This window comes from Anabrus simplex, chromosome 3, assembly GCF_040414725.1.
Source record: "Anabrus simplex isolate iqAnaSimp1 chromosome 3, ASM4041472v1, whole genome shotgun sequence".
In the NCBI taxonomy this organism is placed as follows: domain Eukaryota; kingdom Metazoa; phylum Arthropoda; class Insecta; order Orthoptera; family Tettigoniidae; genus Anabrus; species Anabrus simplex.
The window spans coordinates 136273999-136299486 of NC_090267.1; the positions used below are offsets into that span (position 1 = coordinate 136273999).

Below are 25488 nucleotides of genomic sequence, written 5' to 3' on the forward strand. Positions count from 1 at the left end.
TTAGTTAGTGAATATATATCCGTGTTATTGAAAGTGAAAGTTGCGTAATCTTTTTTAGGTTGATCTGGTTTCGTCAGTGTAGTTTTGGGTCGTGATTTGAACTTAACGAATAATGGAATTAATCATTTCTTTTTTATAACCATTTTTTCGGGCTATTTCATGAATTAATTGTAGTTCATCGTTGAGGTCTGTTTTTTACAACCGTATACTAAAGGCTCTATGAATCATGCTTTGGTATGCTGCTTTTTTATGGGGATTAGGGTGAATAGAATCCATTTTTATAGTATTTATTGTGTGAGTGGGTTTGTGGTAAATTTTGAAAGTGAGGTGTTTTTCGTGCCTAGTAATCGTTAGATCTAGATAATTTAGTTCACAGTTATTCTCGGATTCCTTGGTGAATTGTATACATGTATCTATGGTGTTTATTTTATCCAATATTGCATTATCGTTAGTTGTTCTATTGTCGATGATGACGAAGACGTCATCTACAAATCTGCACCAGAAAAATATTCTGTTTGTTTTGCAAATTGAAGTATATTCTAAGTAGTCTATGTATATATCTGCTAGTATGCCAGATGCGGATGACCCCATCGGTAAACCTGTTTGTTGATAAATTGTGTCGTGAAATTTAAAGAAGTTGTTATTGACTGCAAATTTGAGTAACATCATGAATTCATCGTAGTTAACTTGCTGTGTGTTTTGAGATTGGTTCTAATTATATTTATGGTTTGTCAATAAGCTCAGTAAGCTTAAAGACAAATTCATTCCACTACAATTGCATGTGTATATTAAGATAAAAGCTTGTTAGTTTGTCACAATTTCAGTTATGGTGTAATGTTTCTTTTAAAAAAATTAGCAAGAGTATAAAAATTTTAAAAATTGTTAAATAATAGAGTATGTCGTAAAGATCTTTATGAGGCATAAGGTGAAAATGCAAATAAGATTCTAATATAGCTGAGGATGACCTTATAGAGGGTCGAAACCGGTCCTAGACATGTGATAATCTGCATTATATGCAAATAAAAAGTATTGATCAGGTGGAGTTTTTCTTTTCCTTTTATGACAATTGGTGAATATCAATATGGAAAAATGAAATTTATAAATCAAGATAATATCACACGAGAACATGTTTACTTATGTCTGAACAACTTTATTTTCACTATGAAACTATTACTGGTCTCGTCAATCACTCTTTTTATACACCTCCGGTTCACTTTATTATTCCTCCCAGACTAACAATCACTCCTCTAAAACAATCTACAAGGAATATATACATGTTTCACACCAGAGACCTAATGGTGATGTTTCTTGATGCCGTATTGGAAGTATTTGCGTCTTAGTACGTCCATTGCTATGTTAAGCAGGATAAACATATGGGCGTTATACGTTCAGGGACACGAAACATTAATATATAATAGCATAATTTATAAATCATCGTAACTCCTATTATCTTATCTATTATATTCAATATGATTATTGAAGGTTTTATCATAATTAGGATATCCATCCTACGATAATTATCCCTCTTAAAACATTCAATACCTATCCTGGACCTTCCGTTCTCCAGGTCCCAAATTACATTTAGGCATCTTGATATCTATGTCTTCAGCTCTCCCATCCTTCGAGGCAGGCATTGGTGCATGTTGATCCTCTCCGGATTCTGCACTCTTCCCCCCCACCCCCAGAGAGTGCCTACTCTCCGGTCCCTCTGCCCTCCTGTAGGGGTCGAGGTAACACCTTCTCCTTGAGAAACCTCGCTGCCGTTTCAGTCTTCTTTTTTCTTTTTCTTGGGAGATTCACCCGCTGTATCTTCTGAGCTTTTCTCATTATCCTTCTCGCTCTTATTTTTCTTATTTTCAGCTGTTTTACCATCTGATTGATCCTTCTTTTCGGATTCCTTTTTGGCCCTTGTTTCTTTTTCAACCTTTCTCCTGCCAACTTTTTCTGATGAAGTCTCTCAGCCTCTTTTCTAAGAAATCTATCTTTACAAAATCGCACATATCGCTTTAAGTGTGACCTTGAGCGATAATGGAAGGTTAGAACTCTCTCTTGTTCATCATACCATGACAAGTAGGTTCAGCACAAATCATAGTAATACACCCCCACCTTCCGGGCATATTCAGCACTTATGTTTTCAGTTTTGGTTTTAGATTTGGATTTGGTTTTCTTCTCTTCTTCTCCCCCCCGCTTTTTCCAGCTTTTTCATCTCCTCCGCTTTCTCCTTCCTCACCATTAACAGAACCTACTGAATCAAGAATTATAAAGTTGACAAGGTTGAGCTCCTTTTCATCATCCTTTCCACCACTCTCTTCATAGTCATTCTTGGATTTGTCAGCCAAGAGAGCCTTGAACTTGATGTGATCCAAGGAACACAGATGATGTTCATAAAACATTGGTGTATTGAATTTTTGTTTACACATCCGGCAATATGGATTCAAGAATTTCACCATATTCTCATGGTCCTCAGAAGTCGTGTGTTGATTTGGGCTGGTTGTAATTGAGCTTACGAATGGCAAAGAACTTGTTCTGTCAGACAGTGTATGCCGGAACTCTTCAATTTCCTCTAGTTTGCATTGCTTCTGATGTTGATTCATACGCATTCGCTGCAAGGTCTGCCTATGTAATAATGATTGTTCCCCACATGGCACTTATGTGTTTAGATGAATAGAGGTGCATTTTGTACTCCTGCGCTGTGTCACATTGTGTAAGGGAAGTTAGGACTGAATTTATAAAAAAATAGTAATTATTGATAGAAGTGAATGAAATTTGGTTTATGGTCTCCTAATGGTGAAATAAGGCCATATACCAATTTTCAGGAAAATAGCAACAGAACTTTCTAAGAAATTAACACTTACAATTTAAAATTTTAAAAAAATCGATAAGCGTAAAAAATGCTCCAGCTGAACAGTTACTTCAAATATCACATTGAAAACTGGCGTACAGGCACTTCAAGGTATGGAAAAAATTTTAACAGAGAGAAAAGTCTGCATATGTAGTCCATGAATGTGAGGAAAAAATGTGATTTATGTGTAAATGGTTTTCTCAAATTATGCTAAAAAAATACCCCTTTGAAGGCTACTATCTTTTAAAGTATCAACATTATAAAAAATTCCGTCTGTTAATATCAAGACAATACAGGTGTTAACAAACCATGAAATTCTCATGGAATTTGAAACCAAATTGGTTCAGCTGGAACATTTTAAATACCTGAAAATGTATATATGAAAAAAAAACAACAACACATTTTCGTAAGTAAAAGCTAGTGGATGGGGACTCAGCCAGACATTTAAATGTCTTGCTAGTACTTTAAAAATGGTGGAACCCAAAAAATACCACCACCAAATGATCCGCAGGAGTCCGGCGTACAATAATATGCACAAATTGAAAAATCAATAATTTTTACTTTTTTCACCAAAAACTCAGTTCCAGCCTCCCTTACACAATGAGGGCAGGATAGATCATGCACAGGTTTCTTTCGTTGACCTTCTTCAGTTGTAGAATGAGCATTAGAATCTTGATCTTTTTTATTGTTATCCTCTGAATTGGTTTTCTCTTCACCTTTCTTCTTCTTGACTTGGTTTTCCAAGGTGTGCATATCACTTACTACTTTATCTACATTTAATTCTACGCTGTTGCTTTTGTCATTAATTTTTGAAATTTCTTCTTTCAGATTTTTGACCCAGGAATTGATTCGGCTTTTTATTTCTTGAGACTGGGCCGTGATTTTCCTTTCGAGTTTTTCAGATTGGGTCTCATTCAAAGTAGTTAGTTGTGCAAGCATAATGCCTACCCGGCCATTGGTTTCCTTCTCCGAGATGACTTCGAAATCGAAACTGCCTGAGTCCTCCTCGTTTTCTATCAAATCGTGGCGCAGCCTCTTTTGTAACTCTGCCTTGCTACCAGCCGTCGTTAAACCTCGGGATGCCAGCGCCTTCCGTAAAATCACCACGGTCATTTGATCAGTCTTCATCACTGAGTTTCGAAAGTCCTGTCACGGTCGCCAATTTATCGTTCTCTATATGCATTTTTTTTATTTTACGAAATAAAAATATCACACGAGAACATGTTTACTTATATCTGAACAACTTTATTTTCATTGCGAAACTATTACTGGTCTCGTCAATCGCTCTTTTTATACACCACTGGTTCACTTTTTTATTCCTCCCAGACTAACAATCGCTCCTCTAAAACAATCTACAAAGAATATATACATGTTTCACACCAGAGACCTAATGGTGATGTTTCTTGACACCATATTGAAAGTCTTTGCATCTTAGTACGTCCGTTGCTATGTTAAGCAGGATAAGCATATGGACGTTATACGTCCAGAGACACAAAACATTAATATATAGTAACACTAGCTGTACCCGTGCTTCGCTATGGAATTCTACATTGTATACAGAATTCTAGATTAGGTAGTGTACATGTTGTGAGCAAGATTGTATTAAATTGCAAAGCCCTTAACGTTACCCTAGAAACTCGACAGGGAAGTCACCAAACATCTTTTCTAATACGAAGACTGAGTTAGGGAATTTTCACTGTAATGGTAGACCTGCTTGCATACCTTCAGTCACAGTAAGGTTGAGAAGCTTTCATTTTAATGGCAGACACTCACTCTCCACCTGCCTTTTTACATCCTCAAAAAGACTGTCTTACTGGTTTTCCCAACTGAAATGAACATACAGTGACGTCAGTAGGAATGGCGCAATTAAAAGCAATGCTTTGATATGAAATACTCGATCAAATCACAAACCACACATTTTCTCACTTTTAACAAACAGGTCTAAGCTCCCGATATTACAGTCCAAAGTTTCAGAGCTGGGATGACCAAGCCGCAGGCAGCTGTGATCTGTGAACACTCTTCGTCTTTTTTTCGGCGGGGAGGAGGTCGAATAGTGGAAACTCGTAGGGCAAAAATCATGCCCTTTTACTAATGTATTTCCTAGGAGTACACGATGAGACGGTAAATATCAATTCACTACACTGGCGGCGGAAAAATCTATCTGACTTGGAGGCAAATTTCTCCTCCAAGCCAGAGGAGCCCTCTCTTCACTGCTAATTTGGAATAACATGAATGTAGAATTTAATAAAAGTCAGGAGGAAGAAGCTTAAGAAAAGGCTCTTTTCAGGGTCGAATTTTGAGTCATTTGGAATAGGCCTAAATTGTTATTCTAGACCAGGCCATAGGCCGCCTACTACTACTACTACTACTACTACTACTACTACTACCACTACTACTACTACTACTACTACTACTACTACTACTACTACTACTACTACTAAGCGAGCCTCTGCCTTAAGTATGCACACTGCTCACTCAAAACAGCGCGTCAGAGCGGGGATCGGACAGCTGGAATACTATGATGAACCAGTGTGTTACGTACCAGCTGTATCAGAAAATGTATGAACCAGAGGAATGGCATGCTAAAGAAGAAAGTTTTCTAACTCCCCGGCTAATTTCCGCCGGTAATCAGTCAGGCTGTTATACTTGGTACGCAGCAGTAATCCCATCTATCGGACTTGAGAAGCAGCATAAGAGATAAAGAACACCGCCAGTAACAGTGGTCAATGTAATGTTATTGTTCATCAATGTTATGCGCTTTCGATATTGTAGGCCTTCACATTTAGTTTTCTTCCGACTCTGAAATATCACTCCTATCAAAGTCGGTACAGTAAAACTGAATAGAATATACATGGTCGGAAATTGTATTCTCTGTAACATTTGTTATGTAGTACTTTTCGATAGGACCAATAACATAGGTATTTAAAAATTAAATTTTAGGCGCCTTCCCCTAAACTACAATTTAATCCAGTTTGAATAAAATTGTTTATAGCTTAGACCAGGGCCTCTCAAACGCTCAAAATCTCACGTATGCATATCGAGGCGCAGAGACTCCGTGCACTATGCATCGTTCCGACTCGACTTGACTCGGATGGTGTAGTGCGCTGAGAGCGACGAAGCGTTCGGTGATAGATGGCTTGTTTATCAGTGAAATAGATAAGCGCAAGATACCAGCATAATAATGGAGCAACCTGTTTCAAAGAATGCAAAGACTTCCGAAAATCGAACTCGAACTTTGGTATTTCTTTGTCAGTCGTGACGATAAAGCCAAATGCTTAATCCGTGGGACAATAATTATGTGATAATTTAATCAAAAAGATCTATTTTCCAAAACAAAAGCTTTGCTCAAATTCTACGAGAATTTTTTGAAGGAAGGTTTTCCTAAGCTGCATCGAGAAGCAGCTAAGATTATTTCTATGTTTGGTTCCACATGCATATGTGAAAGGTATTTCTTTCCTGCTTTGACTTGTACGAAAACTAGATTGTGTGCGAGCAGGCCTATTTTTGATGGTAATTTAAAGAAGGCTCTCAGATTGCTGTCAGCCGGTCCCTTGTTGCAGGCATAACTGGTATCATTGCAAAGATAAAAAAAAGAAGGGCTCGAAAATATAAATTGTTTGCTCAAACCAGATTGAAAGAAGAGTGTTTTAACACTGGTAACGTTGTCTCATACAACAGTGTCACCTCTCACTGCACATTAACATTTCGCAGTGAGGGGAGGATCAGCGGGGAAGGTGGAGAAGGCGAAGACAGGCCAAACGGGTGAGACAGGTGTAGGGGAAGTCGAGTGGGGTTTGCACTCTGGTGAACCTAGTGAAGTCGTCTCCTGCACCTTGCGCCCGTGCACTGCACGGCGCATGCACCCTGAGAGGCTCTGGCTTAGACTGTATTTTCTTATTCGCCGTATCTATACTGTATACCGATTTTCGTTAAATTCTGTTAACCCGTTTTCTCGTGGCTCGGCGCTGATATGAACTTAGCAACAAAATACAAATTAATGAATATCTGTGTTATAACCGGTACGGTAAAAATGTATAAGACATAAATGGTCGGAACTTTAATTCTATATGACTTTCGTTATGTAGTATTTATCGATACAACCACTAATAATATAAATATTTGAGAATTAAATTTTGGCCCTTCCCCCAAAGTACTATTTCACTCAGCGTGAATAAAATGATGTATTGCCTAGATTTTAGTGGCTCGTTCTCCGACTTTGCATACAAATTTTCACTGAGATAGGACACTAATAACGTGAATATTTAAGAATGAAATTTTTGGCCTTCCCCATAACTAACATTTCACTCAGCGAGAATAAAATTATTTATAGTCTAGATTGTAGCGACTTATTCCTCGACTTTGTATACCAATTTTCGTTAAGATATCACCACTATTAACATAAATATTTGAGAATTAAATGTTAGGCCTTCCCCTAAACTGCCATTTCAATCAGCGTGAATAAAATTATTTATAGCCTAGATTGTAGCGACTTATTTTCCGACTTTGCATACTGATTTTTTATAAATTCTCTTCAGCCGTTTTCTAGTGATGCGTGTACAGACAGACAGACAGACAGGCAGAAATTATGGAAAAGAAAAAATTGCATTTCCTTGTTACTCTAGACATGACCGATACAGAAATACCATTCTTTTCAAATTCTGAGCAATGTACAGACAAAACTCTTATTTTATATATATAGATAATTTATAAATTATCGTAACTCCTATTACGAGGGTGAGTCAATAAATAAGTCGCAAACATGTGTGCGCCTTATACCATTTGAAATTACGTGCGCAAGTTTTGCCAGTAGATGGCAGCATATGTATGGTTGTCATACGATATCTCGCAGGCACTCAGTCAGTCAGAGGCTGTTAGTGCACGATGGCACATGTGTTGCATGACTGTACATGAAAAGAACAGCGTGCAGTTGTGTGTTTTTTGTGGGCCAAAGGACTGTCCACAGAAGAAGTGCATCGTGAAATGCATCCCGTCTGGTGAAAAATGTTTCTCACGGAAAGCTGTGTTCACTTGGATCCAGAAGTTTAACCATGGAAGGAAAAGCATCAGAGATGGGGAGCACTTGGAACATCCAACGTACAGTCCTGACTTAGCCCCCAGTGATTTTCATCTGTTTGGGCCCCTAAAAAATAATTTGGGTGGCCATCATTTTGATACAGATGATGCCGTAATCTATGAGGTTATACATTGGCTGGGACAGCAACCAAAGGACTTCTTTGCTGCTGGCTTTCAAGGACTTGTAAAGAGATGCCTGAATGTACAGGGTGAATATGTGGAAAAGTACAGTAAATGTCGGAAAGTTACTTTGATTATTTTTGCCTCAATTCAGTTTTGTGACTTATTTATGGACTCACCCTCGTATATTATCTATGATATTCAATATGATTATTGAAGGTTTTATCATAATTAGGATATCTGTCCTACGACACACTGGATCCAAAGCAGTGAATATCAATTGTCTTGCTTTTTCAGATAATGTAGTCCTAATGGCAGATGAACTAAACATTACCCACCTGCAGGTTGAAACATTGAAGTAACTGTCGTTGTAGGTTTCCAGATCCCGGGCTGCGTGGCTCAGACGGTTGAGGCGCTGGTCTTCTGACCCCAACTTGGCAGGTTCGATCGTGGCTCAGTCCGGTGGTATTTGAAGGCACTCAAATACGTCAGCCTCATGTTGGTAGATTTATTGGCATGTAAAAGAACTCATGTGGGACTAAATTCGGGCACCTTGGTGTCTCCAGAAACTGTAAAAGTAGTTGGTGGGACGTAAAGCCAATAGCATTACTTTATTAGGTCTTCAGGTATTCTTTGAAGAAATGTGAAATAATGATGGGAGCTCTGAAACATCATGTTAAACGTATGGAAACAGCTTTTCACCTTTGTAAACCTACTTCAGTCTAGATCGATCTCATGGCAGGCCAAATACCACCACTACACCACAGTAGTATGGCCGGAAGCCTTTTGCATTATGCTGCTGAATGCTTGGCTCTCTGTCACCGCAGTGAAATGGAGAAATCTAAATGAAGGAGTGGAAAATCCTAAGAAAGATCCTTGGCCAATGTCAAAATTCTGAAGGCAAATATTTTGAATGGCTAACATCAGAATATCTAAAGGAATTCTACATCTTCTCATCACTTGGAAATGTTCCACTCCATGGGCAACTGCAGAGATAGAGTATCTGGCTGGTGTCTCTCGAGACACTGGTTCAAGAAAGAAGTAAGTTCAGGACCTGGGTACAGGAGTTAAAGGATCTGCCAGAAAGAGTGAGAAGACAACATGGTGCAAAGTGGTCCAAAGAGCAAAGAAGAAGTGCATTCTCCATAAAGATGAAGGAGTAGTGGAGATCCAGAAAGGGTGACAAGTGTTAAGCATGGTCCTAAAAGGCTGAAATAATATGTTAAAAAATAACATAAAAAAATAATACAGTCTCAACAACTGTGTGCAGGCATCTTCACAAACACAGCTGAGCCATTAATAGGCTCGATCGTATGAATGAGACCGTTAACTTTGAGAAGGCCAGGCCGGTTCGAGAGGACAACCACCTTTTAAGTCCCTTAAGTTTAAAGTTTTCTTTGCACCCATTTTACACTTTTTACTTATCAGCCCAAGTTTCTCACACAACCTCATTTTTTCCATTACAGATTGGAACTTCATTGACGGTTTACACTATGGTCACTTACAGTTTACCATGCACATGTTACTTCTCTAACACAGCTTCCCAGTTTTGTCACTGCCCTCTCGACCATTTAAAATAAGGCAAACACACCTAGCCAACATTGGAAATAATCTTTGAGAACGGGACCACTAAATTGAGAAGAAATTGAGAATGCTGCTATTCTGAAATTTTAAATTCATCGGCGTTTTTCCATCACTTATCACATACATTTCACCTGGCAAGTTGTCTCCTCTCAAACCTGGTTTCTCAAGCTTTTTTGCTCCCCTCCTAGCCATTCGTGGGATGGTGTATCTACAGACTGTCAGCCTGAATTTTCAACACAGTGATTTTGTCCTCTTTTTGAATTGTTATCAAACTAAAATTTTTAGTCTAAGAGTTTCGCAACCTCACTATTAGCACTTATTGTTTCGTTTCCGTCTGTTATATTATGATTTCTTTTCTTAGGTTTAGCACATTTTTTCGATTCAATTATGTTTTATATTAACCCTTTGTTCACTGAATTTGTCTCAGCGAGTTATTTATTGCTCCATCTAGTGATGTAACTATTGTATATTGTTATTGTTTTTATTTCCGTCTGTCTCTTTTGTTTTTCATTTGTTCCTTCATTATGTTTTTAGCACATTTTTAGCTTATATTATGTAGATTAATTTCCCCCCCCCCCCCCCCTTTATTTCACTAAAGATGCCTGAAATGAGTCTAAACATGGTTGAATTTTATTGCTCCATTTAATGATGGAATTATGTTTTGTTTTGAATTAGGAGGATACATTTAATTTTTCCTTTGTAAAGTTACTATCATCAAACAGTAAGCAACACCTTAATTTCATAATATATTATAATCTATGAAACTACATTTTGTGTGCCAGTGCCATCTAATAATCGGTGTTAATTCACAAGTTTTTCCAGAATAATATTATACTTATGTTATGCTGTTAATGTTAGTTCAGTTTTGTTTGCCCGCAGTTAGTCTCATATGCTGCAGTGCTACAAAGGATCAGCAAATATGACAGCTTCCACAAGCCCCACTGCATTGTTAGTTTATTGGAGTTCCTGGAAACTATACAGGTGAGAGATAAAATATCTAAGCTAGTTTTTATTATCTTGTTATACTAATGATGATGATCATGTGACTGATATTGTTGGCCTACAGGGAGGTATTACATGCCGTGGCAAGCCCGAGGAAGGTCTTCTAGCCACTGCTGTTCTGTCTATTGTTCAGTGGCTCTTGACATGTGCCCAGCATGCACTTCAAAACGCCAGTGACTTACAGTATCCTGCCATGCTTGATAAACCAGCAGCCATACTGAAAGAAATGCTAAGCTGTGATTTCATGGTTGCTATGTTGTATCTTGCTCGGCATGAATGTACAGGTAATGTTATTTTATTTACTGTATTTACTCATGTAATAGACCCCTTTTTTTCCACTTTTACAGCCAAAAACAGTAAGGGGGTGTCCAATATGCAGTAACCTCATTTTGTGGTGAACACATCACTTTTAGGCTATAAAGAGCTGTAAATTTTACATGTAAACATTCTACACTATTCTTTAACAAACATATGAATGTATTCTTAGTTTTACCAGCTGTTTTCGTTGGTAGGCAGTATTTCTAAATTTAAAAAGACAAATGTACATGTGCATGCCTACATGTAAAGTAAATATAGCCAGTTTTAGTTACTCTTTTATCACTTCATTCATTTCATCTCATTAACTTCTCTGATAAGGTTGACATCAGGAATGCATCCGGTCATAAAAACTCGCTACAAAGATTCGTCTCACTTCATACTCAACCCTGAAGGAAAAAGGGATAAGGGTATCTTATTATCATATTATGCAATATTAATCAAAAGAACTTAATGGCCAGTCATGTGTCTCTGTCAGTTGAGCAGTAGGCCTACCACACAGTAAACCTGATCACTGCTTTCATTTGAATTATCATCGTCTTGTGCCGCCAGCTTCCCTGCTACTGGCATGTCGTCATTCCAAATGAAGTCATCTTCACTGCCATCTCATCAGCCACGCTCTGCGATCGAGAGCATTCAAGATCCGTCTTTTTGAAACTTTTAAAAATAGTTTAGTTTCCGATTATAGAGTCCAAAACCTGAGAATCTATTTGCATATGGTTTCTCTAGATGGTGTCTGTTATTGCCAGTTGGGGTATGTTTAGCAGAAGCCACCTCCTGAATAAAGCCATGCTGTAGAAAGCGTGCAAACATACCAGCTGATAACTAGCTTATGTTACGAGGTATACTTCCAAACGTAATGCATAGTGACTGAAGCATTCTTTAGATAACTGCAGCTGTTAAAAGCCAGACCTTTATTTTTAAGTATATTTCATGCTTGTTCTCTACATTTATCACAGCAGTATTTACCTAAACATCTGTAATTGAGATAAGAGAGACCATATCGTTTAGGTTTGGTATGCTGTCAAGTGCCCAGGTAGTGCCAGAAGTTCCACAATGGAAAGAATAAAAATAAATAACAGGAAAGCTTGCTGCATTTATGGATGTCTATGGATGTGGCGGTAATGCGTTTTATTATCGTAATGTTTAATTTCATATGTTCGTTGTCTCCATTTTTTTATTAACTCGTATGTTTTGTTTGGCATCTCCAAAAATCGTGAAAGTAGTTAGTGGGGACGTAAAATCAATATTATTATTATTTGTTAGGTAAATTGCTGAGTAAAACAACCGTTATGATTAGATTGTTTTTATCACCAACTTCTCTCAAAACATTACGTATATTGGCCTGAGTTACTAGATATTAAACGATCATTTTGTTAATGATCTCACCTGCTATATTACTAGCAACAACCGTGACTATTGCTTAACTAAAGTAAACTCTTTTCCTCATCCCGAGGTGGTGCAGCTCTTTTTAGGCACACCTCCAATGGAGGGGAGCTACATGTACCATTTTTACTGCATATCAACCTTCCTGCCATTCTTAAATCTCTGGCAGTATGGTACTGGGAATCAAACTCAGGCCCCCAAGAATGGCAGCTAATTGTGCTAACCATTACGGTGGTGACATTTTTAACTACAAAACCAGAGATGTAGATTGTTCTTCTCTGATGAATTACTTTGGACGGGGGGGGGGGGGGGGGGGGGGTGTCTTGTATGCGATAATTATTTTTTAACTGTATTTGTCTCAAAAAGCCAGCGGGGGTCTAATATGCGAGGGGGTGTGATACACAAATAAATATGGTAATAATTTTTAAAATTCAGTTTTTTAAGCTACAAATGAAGTATTTTGAAAGAATGATTCCCACTAATGTGGAGTTTTATAGGTGGAATGTATAGGGAATCATTTAGAAAATCATCCTCATCTGCAGTTTCCAGCTGTTGGCCGGGTCTGCTTGGAACATAGCCTCTCCATCTCCTCTTGTCTTCCCACCACTTCTCCCTACTCACTCTTGCCCAGTCCTCTCCTCTTCTCTGTACGCACTCTTCCACTCCTTTTATCCACCTGTCTCTTGGTCTTCCTCTGGGACGTTTACCTGTTATCTCCATTTCGTGCATCCTCCTCAGTATCCTTTCCTCTGTCATTCTCTTCATGTGTCCATACCATGTAAGTCTAGATGCCTCTATCCTATTCTGTATTGGCTCTTCTTTTACTATATCTCGAACTTTCTCATTTCTCATCTTATCCCATCTTGTCACTCCTATCCTGCTTCTCAGAAATTTTATTTCACTTGCCTGTATTCTATTCATGACTCTCTCGTCCACGTCGTGGGAGATGAGCAAAGTCATCAAGTAGGGAATAGCCTGTGGGGGTGAATTACAGTGGCGACTGTGTGGGCCCCGAGACCGCTATGGTAGCTGTGAATATCCTACAGGAGTCCTGAAAAAGATGGCGGCCAACGGGGCATCCTAGGCTTGTTAGAGTTGTGCACCCAACTGATCAAGTTCATTGCCAAAGCTTAGAGACGGACGATATATCCTCTCATCCAGTTGCATACGTGCTTCACCAGGGCAGGTCTGGATATTGAGCACGCCACTGCAGCTGACTTTCCTGGTCTTCACGTATGGTGGTCTGATCGGATGGTCCTCGGCCAGGTTTACAAGTGTTAATACACCTTTTGTTTTGATATTGCTGAAAAAATCCATGAACTGTTGAAACATCTCGTCCCGTCTTGTGTCAGTTTGCCCAAATGACCAGCCTCCTCCTCCTCAGATGCCCACTATGCAACCCCCCTTCAGTCATTTAACTGCACAAATTCGCTGCATGTTTTTCATCGTTGCATGGCACACTACTGTGTGTTTGTACCTCCAACTGATGACAGTCATACTGTTTCCTTATTGCCAACTGCACCTATTGAACCTGCAGCTCTACCGTTATGCTTCCATCTTGTGGTGGAATTTTGAACTACTATAATATTGTTTTAATTGTTCACTTGCATGGACTTGTCCTTTCACCTCTTCTATTGCAAAGTTTTTGACTTACATCTTTCGGAGTGTCATTTTTTTCCATTTCTGCCAGTGTTTAGGTCACATTTTGTGTTTTTTTTTTTTATCCACGGCATAGCTGTTTCTGATATTTCAGCAGAATGCTGAGATTAACAGTTCCAGCAGTAGATCATTTATGTTTGTGTCATGAATATGATCTACATCAGAGACTGGCAAATGGGCAATGAAAATAAATTGACCTGTGCGTGGAGGCAAGGGCTGGGCACAAGTAGGCAGAAGGGAGAGAGACATTTCAGTGATCATGTACGGTCATTGTGTAGTCTTGAACTCTGCAGGGTTTGTTAGGTACACAGAGGTATGTTAATGAGATGAATGTTATGTGCCTGTAGTTTACTGAATAGTTACAAGTATCTATCAGACATACGTGAAATGTTTTAATGGTTCACAATAATATGGTACAAATCAATTTTCCTGCCTAGACCATCTGTGATATACCAGTCAAAATTTTGCGGACCTCTGAAATTAATTTGTTATACTTAAATTTTGTTATACTGAAATAAGTCAATTCTTAAGAACTCGCCTAGTATTATATCTGTTAGTTATTGTTGTTTTTAGTGGCGGAGCTATGAGGTCATCTACCCTGTTATATCAGCTGCAGGATCTATATAACTTCAAAATACCATTATAATAATAAGAGTAACAGTACTGACAGATGTTTTCAGAAAATCTATTTTTATCTTGTACCAGCAAGTCTACACATTGTTCCAGAACATCATTTTTTGAAAAAGTCTGATTTTCTTCTGAACAGATCCAGACACAAAAGCTTGTTCCAAATAGTCACCAACCACTGCACATGAATTTAAAACAGATTCTGGCACATCACTTTGTGACACAAGAAAATCTTGAAGGCTATGTGCCATGTTCGTTGCCTGCTGAAGAGTCAAGCTCTGTTGATCACAATCATTTTGGGGGTTGTTTTCCTCTTCCTCCTCATTGCATGGATCTCTATCTTTCATAATGTCCTCCACAATTTCCTCATTGGTGATTCTTTGTGGACTATTACATCACTATCTACATTGATGTAGTCGGTAAGACTTACCGTAGATGGCACATCCAACTTTGTACACAAACGCTTCCAACTGTCCTCGGTTTCCACATCATCCAACACTTCACTTTCTGCGACATCTTCTGTAAAAACCACTCCAGCTTTTCTAAAGCAGTTTGTGATGATGTCTGCATTCAAGGATTTCCATGCAGCATTAAACATCTGCATTTGCTTCCAATATGTTGATGTTAATGTGTCTATTCGTGGCAACGTTGCACAGCATTCGACGGACTACATGAGCTCGGTAATGCCGCTTTACTGCATGAATTATACCCCGATCCAGCGGCTGCAGAATTGAAGTTGTATTTGGAGGCAAAATAAAACTTTTACATGCTCCAAATGGCAAGGCACACAATTATGAGAAGAGCAATTGTCCAATAATAGAAGAATTCTCCTCTTTTCGGCCTTCATCCAACGTTCCAAGTCCAACAAACACTCGTTGAATAGCACAGATGTCATCCATGCCTTAGAGTTGTGCCTGTATTCACAGGGCAATGTTGCACCCCCTTGAAGCACCTTGGCTTCCCAAACTTCCCAATTACCGGGCGAGTTGGCCGTGCGCGTAGAGGCGCGCGGCTGTGAGCTTGCATCCGGGAGATAGTAGGTTCGAATCCCACTATCGGCAGCCCTGAAAATGGTTTTCCGTGGTTTCCCATTTTCACACCAGGCAAATGCTGGGGCTGTACCTTAATTAAGGCCACGGCCGCTTCCTTCCAACTCCTAGGCCTTTCCTATCCCATCGTCGCCATAAGACCTATCTGTGTCGGTGCGACGTAAAGCCCCTAGCAAAAAAAAAAAAACCAACTTCCCAATTATGAGAGGCTTCAGTTTGTTCGTCCCTGTGGAATTGGTGCACAAAAGATCCGTGAAACGTTCTTTTGAACGTTTGCCCCCAAAACACTTATTTCCCTTAAAATCAAGGGTTTTGTTCGGCATTAGATTATAAAATAATGCAGTTTTGTCTGCATTATAAATGTCTGCCGGTGAATATTCTTTCAAGGCATCCTTTAGAGTCTTCAGCCGCCATGAAGACGTAACTTCCTTTGGGGCATCGTTAGCTTCACCATTTATAATGTTGTGGGATATGCCATATCTCTCCCTGAACCTTGAAGCCAATCAGCACTACCCATAAACTCAGGTGACCCAAGCGAACGTGCGAAAGATCGCGCGTGCTCACATAACAGTGGGCCATTTGTTGGAATGTTTTTACTCCGCATTTCTACAAACTACGTATAGACGGCTTGGTCCACCTCCTTGTAGTCGGCTGTCCTGATCTTCGTACGCTGTGGACCTACGGCATCAGCATCAATGTTTTCCTCTATCTTACTTTTCTATTTTAAAAAAAGTAGAAAGTGTTGATGGGCTAATGCCATACTTCTTCGCTATATTTCCTTCTACTTCTGCTTCTCCAAGAGAAAGAGAAAACAAGCAGAAATCAGCCTGGATTTTTAGTCAGCTGATGCTATGATTGACCGCAGCTGGACCGGTCCAAATAATGACATGAGAAATCGAAAAGAATGTGAGAAGTGCTTTGAATAGGCTTTGCGAATTAAATACGAAGAAGAAACATGCAATGCATGATGCGACAAAACCGTCGCGTTCATTGGTGGATTACAAACATCGCGATCCTACTCAGCCAATAGTGTGATGTCTTACATTGGTTGATGCACGAATCCTATTGGTTGCGCAAAGCGTAGCGTTCATTGGTGGATTGCAAACTTGGCGCTCCTACTCAGCTAATAGAGTGACGTCTTACATTGGATGATGGGCGAAGCATATTTATTTATTTAATAGTGCACAAATGTGCATTAAAATAAAAATACATTAATCTTTCGCATATTCTAGTGAAGATTTTTTTCTCTTGTTGCACTTGCTGAAATGATAGCGATCACAATGTTTATCACACAACGTACACACACAATGTAGGGACGGTTCATGAAAGCCTGATCGCCGGCATAGACGATGGTGAAACCCATGTACCGCCAGCCTATTCAAAGCACTTCTCATGTCATTATTTGGACCAGTCCAGCTGCGGTCAATCATAGCATCAGCTGTATAAAAATCCAGGCTGATTTCTGCTTGTTTTCTCTTTCTCTCTTGGAGAACTACTTCTTCTTGCTGCGTATGTGAAAGCTGCATTCTTATTTTCAAATCTTCCAGTAAAAAAGCTTCTTTGGATAATTCATACGCAAGTCATGATGGTGACATCTTGGAGATGCCCAGTGTTCATTTCAGAAATCTGGCCTTTACATTTTCAATAGTTTGAAGGTCGGACACCGTTAGTCTTTCCCAAATAAGTTCTATACCACATATGTGAGAACTGGGCGAAGCGTATTGGTTACACAAAAGCGATTGCCTTCTCGATCACGTATGGTGCATATATGGAAAATGGCGATCATATCGCCTGAATAACAAAATAATGTAACAAGAAAAATGTTGGTCATAAAACAGGATGAATTTTGGTTTTAATTTGGGAAAATATGGTCAAACTGGTAAAGAAAAGAGCTCAATTTTAATTCGTTAAACTGAAACTACGAAATTCGTTAAAATGAAATATTTTAACATACAACAAATAGGGAAAAAGGAAGGGACCAAAAAAAATATTAATTATTCTGAAAATTTCATTATACTGATGTTCGTTACAGCGCTGCTTGGCCACAGCTCAACCATTCTACTTATCTGCTTCTTTATATGAATGGTGAGTCTGTCTACTTGCACCGTCAGTGGATTTTACAGTACCTATCTTTATTGGTGCAACTAGCTGATATACCCGTGCTTCGCAACGGGATTCTCAGAAAGACTGACTTGGTGGTTTTCCTAACTGAATTCAACATAGGTCATTACAAAAACGTCAGTAGGAATGTAGCGATTGAAAGCAATGTTATGATATAAAATACTCAATCAAACGAAAACCCGCACACTTTCTCACTTTCAACGAACAGTACTACGGTGCCGATCTAGGAGTCTAACGTTCCAGAGCTGGAATAACCAGGTCGCAGACTGCCGTGTACACTCCTCTGTCATTATTGCGTTAAATATGCTCACTACTCATTCCAATCAGTGGCTCAGAGTAGGGATTGTATAGCTCGAATACTATGATGAACCAGTGTGTTACGTACCAGATATATCAGAAAATGTATGAACCAGAGGAATGGCATGCTAAAGAAGAAGGTTATCTTACACCCCAGCTACTTCCCACCAATATACGGGCAGGCTGTTACAGTCGGTACGACCAAGCGAGTTGGCCGTGTGGTTAGGGGTGCGCAGCTGTGACATTGCATCCGAGAGATAGTGGATTTGAACCCAACTGCCGGCGAACCTGAAGATGGTATTCGGGAGATGGTGGGTTCAAGCCCCATTGTCGGCAGCCCTGACGATGGTTCTCCGTGGTTTCCCATTTTCACACCAGGCAAATGCCGGGACTGTACCTTAATTAAAGCCACAGCTGCTTCCTTCCACTTCCTAGATCTTTCCTATACATCGTCGCATAAGACATATCTGTGTCGGTGCGACGTTAAGCAAAAAAAATGGTATTCCGTGGTTTCCCTATTTCACACCAGTCACACCAGGCTGTACCTTAAAGCCAAGGCCGCTTCCTTCACACGACTATTCATTTCCTATCCCATCGATGCCATAACACCTATCTGTGTCGTTGTGACGTCAAGCAAATTTTAAAAAAACCTCGGTACACTGCAGTAATCCTATCTATCGGGGATGAGAGGAAAGAGAAGACAAAAAGCACATCACAACAAACAGTGGTCAATGTAGTGTTATTGTTGATAAAGTTTATGAGCTTTCTATATTGCAGGCCTTCAAATTAGTTTTCTTTCGACTCTGTGATATTAGGGAGTCTTACAAAATTATTTATATCGTAGACTGTAGTTCCTTATTCTCAGACTTTACATACCGATTTTCACTAAATTCTGTTTACCCATTTTCTCGTGACTCGTTGCTGATATGGACTTGGTAACAAAAATCCAAATTCATGAATATCTCCGATTATATGCGGTACGGTAACAATGTATAAGACATAAGTGATCGGAAATTTAATAACATCTTGCATAACTACTACTAACTTACGACATAACTAAAGTTAGGTTAGTTATGTAGTATTTATCGATACGACCACTAATAACATAAATAACTTATTTGAGAATTACATTTCAGACCTTCCTCTAAACTACCATTTCACTCAGCGTGAATAAAATAATTTGTAGCCTAGATTGCAGTGGTTCATCACCCGTCATTACATACCGATTTTCATTAAATTCTCTTCAGCCGTTTTATCGTGATGCGTGTACATACATACATACATACAGACAGACAGAAATTACGGAAAAGTAAAAAATGCATTTCGTTGTCACTGCGGACATAACTGACACAGAAAAACCATTCTTTTCAAATTCTGAGCAATATACAGGCAAAACACTTATTTTATATATAGATTATATTTCAGGCCTTCCCCTAAACTACCATTTCACTCAGTGCGAATAACATTATTGATAGCCTAGATTATAGCGACCTATTCCCCGACTTTGCATACCAATTTTCGTGAAGATACGACCACTGATAAAATAAATATATGACAATTAAATTTTAGGCCTTCCCCTAAACTACCATTGTTCTCAGCGTGTATAGCCTATATTGTAGTGACTTATTTTCCTTGTCTAGGATTGTCATTAAGACACGACCACTAATAACATAAATATTTGAGAATTAAATTTCAGGCCTTCCCCTAAACTACCATTTCACTCAGCGTGATTAAAATAATTTATAGCCTAGATTGTAGCGGTTCATCACCCGACTTTACATTCCTATTTTCATAAAATTCTCTTCAGCCGTTTTCTCGTGATGCGTGTACAGACAGACAGACAGAAATTACGGAAAAGTAAAAAATGCATTTTCTTGTTACTGTGGACATGACCGATACAGAAATACAATTATTTTCAAATTCTGAGCAATGTACAGACAAAACTCTTATTTTATATATATAGATATAAAGCCATTTGAAAAAAAAAATCTGATGCATTCAGGGTTTCTGGTTTGATGAGTTTGTAATGTCTCACGTTGGTGTTATGTGATCAGCATGTCTTATTGTAGATGTTCTCAGTCTTCCAGAATCTTCTGATCTTTTGATTTCTCTGTTCGTAAGCTTCTTTCTCTAACTTATTGTCCTGTATCATCTCTCTGAGGTACTTGGATTTGTGTACTCTCTTGATATCCTCATGTTTTGTTGTAATCTTGTATTGTGTCTCTTTGTGGTTTGACATGAATTTTGTTTTCATCAAAGGAGATCTGTAGTCTGATCTTATCAGTCACCTCTTTTGAATCTCAATCTGTTTTGTTGTGGTTTTTGCATTGTGAGTATCCTGAAATCATCTGTGAATGCCAGACAACTCATGTCTATTCCTTTGGTCTTCCTTCCTAACCTGATTGGTTTGTGCAGTTCCTGTGTCTCCAGTTCTTTTGCCCATTCTTTGAGTAATTTATCTAGCATTTAGTTGAACAGTAGTGGTGATAGACGATCATCCTGTCTCATTCCCATTTTTCATTTTAAAGGGTTCTGAAAATTCTCCCTGAATTTGATTTTGGATTTGGTGTCTGTGTCTCTTTAAATGATATTTGTTGTCTTCTTGTCAAGGCCTCTTTTTTCTAGTTATCAGATCAGTGATAGTCTGTCTATAGAATCATATGCCTTCTTGAAGTCTATGAAGGTGTATATCTTGTTTTCTAATGGAGACTGTCCTATCAGCTGACACTGTGATAGGATCTTGTATGCGACTGGTAGTAAAGATATCTCTCTGTAGTTGTTTATACAGGTTCTTCCTCCTTTCTCAGATATAACTGGTAGTGTTCCGGTCTCCCATATGTCTTGTGTGATCTTTGTTATTTCTCTGATCATTTTCGGCGCAACTCCATTCAGCATCTCGGCTACCATGCCATTATCTCTTGCTGTACTACCACTTTTAATCTCATGATTTGTCCCTTGTTCTATTTTTTTGTTTGGTACTTCTAACTTATCATTACTCTTGATTCTTCGGATCTTTGGGATTATCTCAGTACATTCAGGACAGTTCAGTAGTTCTTTGAAGTACTTTGTGTCTCACAGTTCCCTTTGTTGTTCAATGCCAGTTCTTTGGATTTTTTTTTGTCTTAAGCATATATTCTGTGGTTGGTATCTAGTGATTCTGTTTATCAATGTCTTGTAGAAGTCTCTTGTGTTGTATTTTTGGAAGTCCTCTTCTGGCCTTTTTAATTGATCCTTTTCTTATTCTCTTTTGGCTCTTCGGATCTCTTGTTGATTCCTTTTTCACCTTTATATACAGGGTGTCTCAAATCCTTTGGTTCAGATTGAAACAGGTGATAGTGAGATAGGGAACTAATGGTCGGAAGTGCATATTTATTGTGGTATGGACATAAACAGCGTACACTGCATAACAACAACGTAGCTCATAGGAATTATTCAGAGTGACCTATGCTTCAAACAAAAACAAACAAACAAACAAACAAACAAAAAATGTGGGAAATTAGTTGGAAGGGATATATCTTGTAATATGTTAGGAATGAACATCTTCAGGATGACCGAGGAAGGTAAACATATGTTCATGGATTTCTTACTTTTGTTATTGTACCGGGTGGTACACCTCCACGCCGCTAATTCAAACTTTGCGCCAGTTGAAACTCCTCTACTGGAGGAAGCCTGAACTTTAACTACCGGGTTAATTCTCAAGTTTCTCAGAAGATGTCCCTACTAGTAAATTTTGAAGCGTTCTGAACTGTGTCGTTTTCGATGCATTTTTGTTTTCTCCGTAGCAAGAAGTGCGAACATTCTCTTCTAGATGGCACCTCTTATGAACTACAATTGTGCACTCTAGTGCGAAGTGTAGGAACCTTTTTTTGAAGAAATTTAGTATTTATAAGTTTGTTCTTTATTAAATTTCTTTCTGCCATTGTTTAAGTTGGCAACGTTAACCCTTTCTTTCCGCCAGTTTTGAAATTGGCCAATCATAAATTTCTGTAATTAATTTTCCACCAATCCTGGTTTTCTTCTTCAGTTTTGACATGTAATCTTTTGGCCGTCCAATAAAAAGCTTGTGGGCGGGTGTTCTTATTCTTAAAAGGTCTCGAATGTTCCACGAGGGTATATAAACTGCTGATTTTTGGGTCTCCGGGCCACTTCAGTAACATCTATCATAGTGTAAATTAAGTAGCAGGGGGCGGGAAGCGCCTCTTTCGTCGGGCAGCAGTAAGGTAATGGCCTTTTAATAACTTATTTTCTTGCTAGCTCAGCAGTTTAACTCTCAGGGCAGGTTCGATACCTTTTACCATGTAACTTTCCTCTAAAATGTAAAAGACACTCGGTATAGATTCTATCTCTTTAAACTACATATTAGGATAGAGAGTGCTTAACCCTCTCGAGCTCCCACTCCTATTGCTTTGAGGTGAACTTATTTTCACAACCGTTTCTTCCCTTCCTACTGTAATATAATTTTTTAAAAATATATGTCACCTCTGTAGTATGGGATTAGCCCTTGCATAAGCGGCCTAGAGCCGAATAGGTTTTAATAAAGTATATTCGGAGTGCCAGTTACGCCTCCACTCAAGTTTGTATTTTGGGGCCTTGTAATTTTCCTGTTTATTTACTAAATCGGCCTCAGTAGGTTGGGTATTTTTACCCCTGTGTTTATGTCCTTAGAGGACAGCTTGAAGGTGGAATTTGGTGTGGCCTTTGGTAGGCTGGAACGTTGAGAGCGGGTTACTCTTCCAAAAAACATTTTTTTCTGTGTGCCTCGAGGAGGCTTTTACTATGTAATTGGGAGCAAGTGCTCTTGAGCATGATTGGGGTCTTCTGCCCCTTGGTTGAATCTGGTATACGGGTAAAGTTGGGCTTATAGCTCAAGAATTGTGTGTCTGGCTCTCGGAGCCCAAATCCTGTAACTACTGTAATTGTACATTCTCGATTTGTTGCTAGGCTACTAAGTACCTGTTATATTTGTTATTTCATAATCTTGAAAAGAAAATATAACCTTGTTAAATTTTAAATTAACTTTAATTTCGTAGATTGAGACCTATTCATCCCAGCACCTTCTTTCACCTCTAACTACCACGGATAACTCCGTAACAGTTATGACTGCAACTGCCTGTATTTCTTGTCTTTGAGTGTTTTCGGTAAATGTTGCTATAGTGTTATCTATAGTTACGGCTGACATGTTCAGTCATGATAAGCCCTATATCAGGATAGGAAATCTCCAAGATAACTGATATAAATTTCAATTTGAAAATTTTATGTAGGTATTTGGCATATTGATATTATAGTAGGTTAGAATGTACCGGGAGGGGAACGGGCGGTGGCATTTCAGCCAATTATTAACCAGCGTTTCGTCTTGGGTCTGACACTAGACTCATCAGAGTGGGATGTGTCAGACCCTACCCACTGACGCTGGGTATATGCGGCTGAACTTATCAGAAGCCCTTATAAGAGGCACAGTCTGATAACTGTATATGGGAGATTAATCTTCACAATGGAATTATTGTCCGCCTAGCAATTCCGAATGGAAAATTCTAAATTCCCATGGAGGGAATTAGATATTTTTCACCAATAGAGCATGTCAAAAGTGTCAAAAACATATCAGATGTAAGGCTTTTCAGGCGTTTGCTCTGTTAACCAGCGTTTCATCTTAGGTCTGACACTAGACTCAGCAGAGTGGGATGTGTCAGACTCTACCCACTGACGCTGGGGGTATGCAGGTGAACTTATCAGAAGCCCTTATAAGAGGCACAGTTTGATAACTGCATACGGGAGATTAATCTCCACAATGGAATTATTGCCTGCCTAGCAATTCCGAATGGAAAATTCTAAATTCCCATGGAGGGAATTAGATATTTTTCACCAATAGAGCATGTCAAAAGTGTCAAAAACATATCAGATGTAAGGCTTTTCAGGCATTTGCTCTATTAACCAGCGTTTCATCTTAGGTCTGACACTAGACTCATCAGAGTGGGATGTGTGAGACCCTACCCACTGACGTTGGGGGTATGCAGGTGAACTTATCAGAAGCCCTCTGATGAGTCTAGTGTGAGACCTAAGACGAAACGCTGGTTAATAGAGCAAACGCCTGAAAAGCCTTACATTTGATACGTTTTTGACACTTTGTACTGTTGTCGTGTAAAATGCACAAGGGTGAATGTCTGAACATGAGACATTGACAGGGTGGGGCATGATACTACACGAGTATTGATTAAGAATTGAAACTTAACCACTTTTTGAAGTGAAAAGTGAAGCTACATGGCATTAGATGATATACATGTAACTTTTATGTGTAAATACATTAATTTACAAATATAAACTATTTGCAATACTTCAAGAATTGAAGACATATGTTCCTGACCTTCTGAACTACTCTTGTGTCAAAGAATTAATTTAAGACAACTTGAATGCATAACATTATTATTGCATGTGCACAACACGCCAGGACATTTCCCAAAGAAATCACCGTGTCTTATATTTCACATCATAACTTGCTCTTATGCATATTTCAAAGTTCCTTATTCACTCAAGTATTCATTACTCAACTATTTGATTGAAGACCCTGTTTGTTTGTTTGTTTGTTTGTTTGTTTGTTTGTTTGTTTGTTTGTTTGTTTGTTTGTTTATTTATTTATTTATTTATTTATTTATTTATTTATTTATTTATTTATTTATTTATTTATTTATTTATTTATTTATTTATTTATTTATTACCATACGTGGACGAAACCTCTATAATAATAGATAAACGTTGCAACAATAGTAACAATATCTTACAATTTTTAAATTCATTACATGAAAGAATAAAATTTACACTTGAAAACGAGAAGGACAATGCTTTAAATTTCTTGGATGTGACCGTTAAGAAGGAACCCGGGAAGTTCTCTTATAAATTATATAGAAAGGATATATTTACTCCGGTGACCATTAAGAATGATTCTTTACAACCTGGGAGATATAAGAGGGTTGCTTATTTCAATATGGTTTATCAAGCCTTCAATTTACCGTTATCTGATACGGAAAGAGAAAAAGAATTATGGTACATACAGAACATAGCCAATATGAATGGGTTCAGTGTTAATACCATTAATAAAATTATAAGTAAAGTAAAAAGAAAGAACAACATAAGACTAATACCAGAGAATCGCAAGAGTTCAAAGTACGCGACTTTTACATTTACAAACCCAGGGATTTTTCAAATCACAAAATTATTTAAGAAACACGACTATCAAGTCTCATTTTCATCAAAATATATAAAGGTCACATATTTTATAACCATAATAGTGTAAATTACAGTAAAGAGAATAGTTTCAGGAATCGATAAACTTAAGTGCGATCAGTGTTTTGCCACATACATGGGACAAACAGGTAGCAGTTTTCAAACTAGGTTTCTGGAACACATCAGTGCTAATAGACA

The 25488-nt window shown here is 38.4% G+C and overlaps 1 protein-coding gene across 1 annotated transcript in view; it reads left to right on the top strand.

Annotated features, from left to right (window-relative positions):
• Positions 1-25488, top strand: part of MED24 (mediator complex subunit 24) — a 359234-nt gene that overhangs the window by 39961 nt on the left and 293785 nt on the right. Inside the window, exons 4-5 of the mRNA XM_067142734.2 lie at positions 10499-10600; positions 10686-10905. Of these exons, the coding sequence (XP_066998835.1) occupies positions 10499-10600; positions 10686-10905 (322 nt within the window). The remainder of the gene's footprint in view (positions 1-10498; positions 10601-10685; positions 10906-25488) is intronic.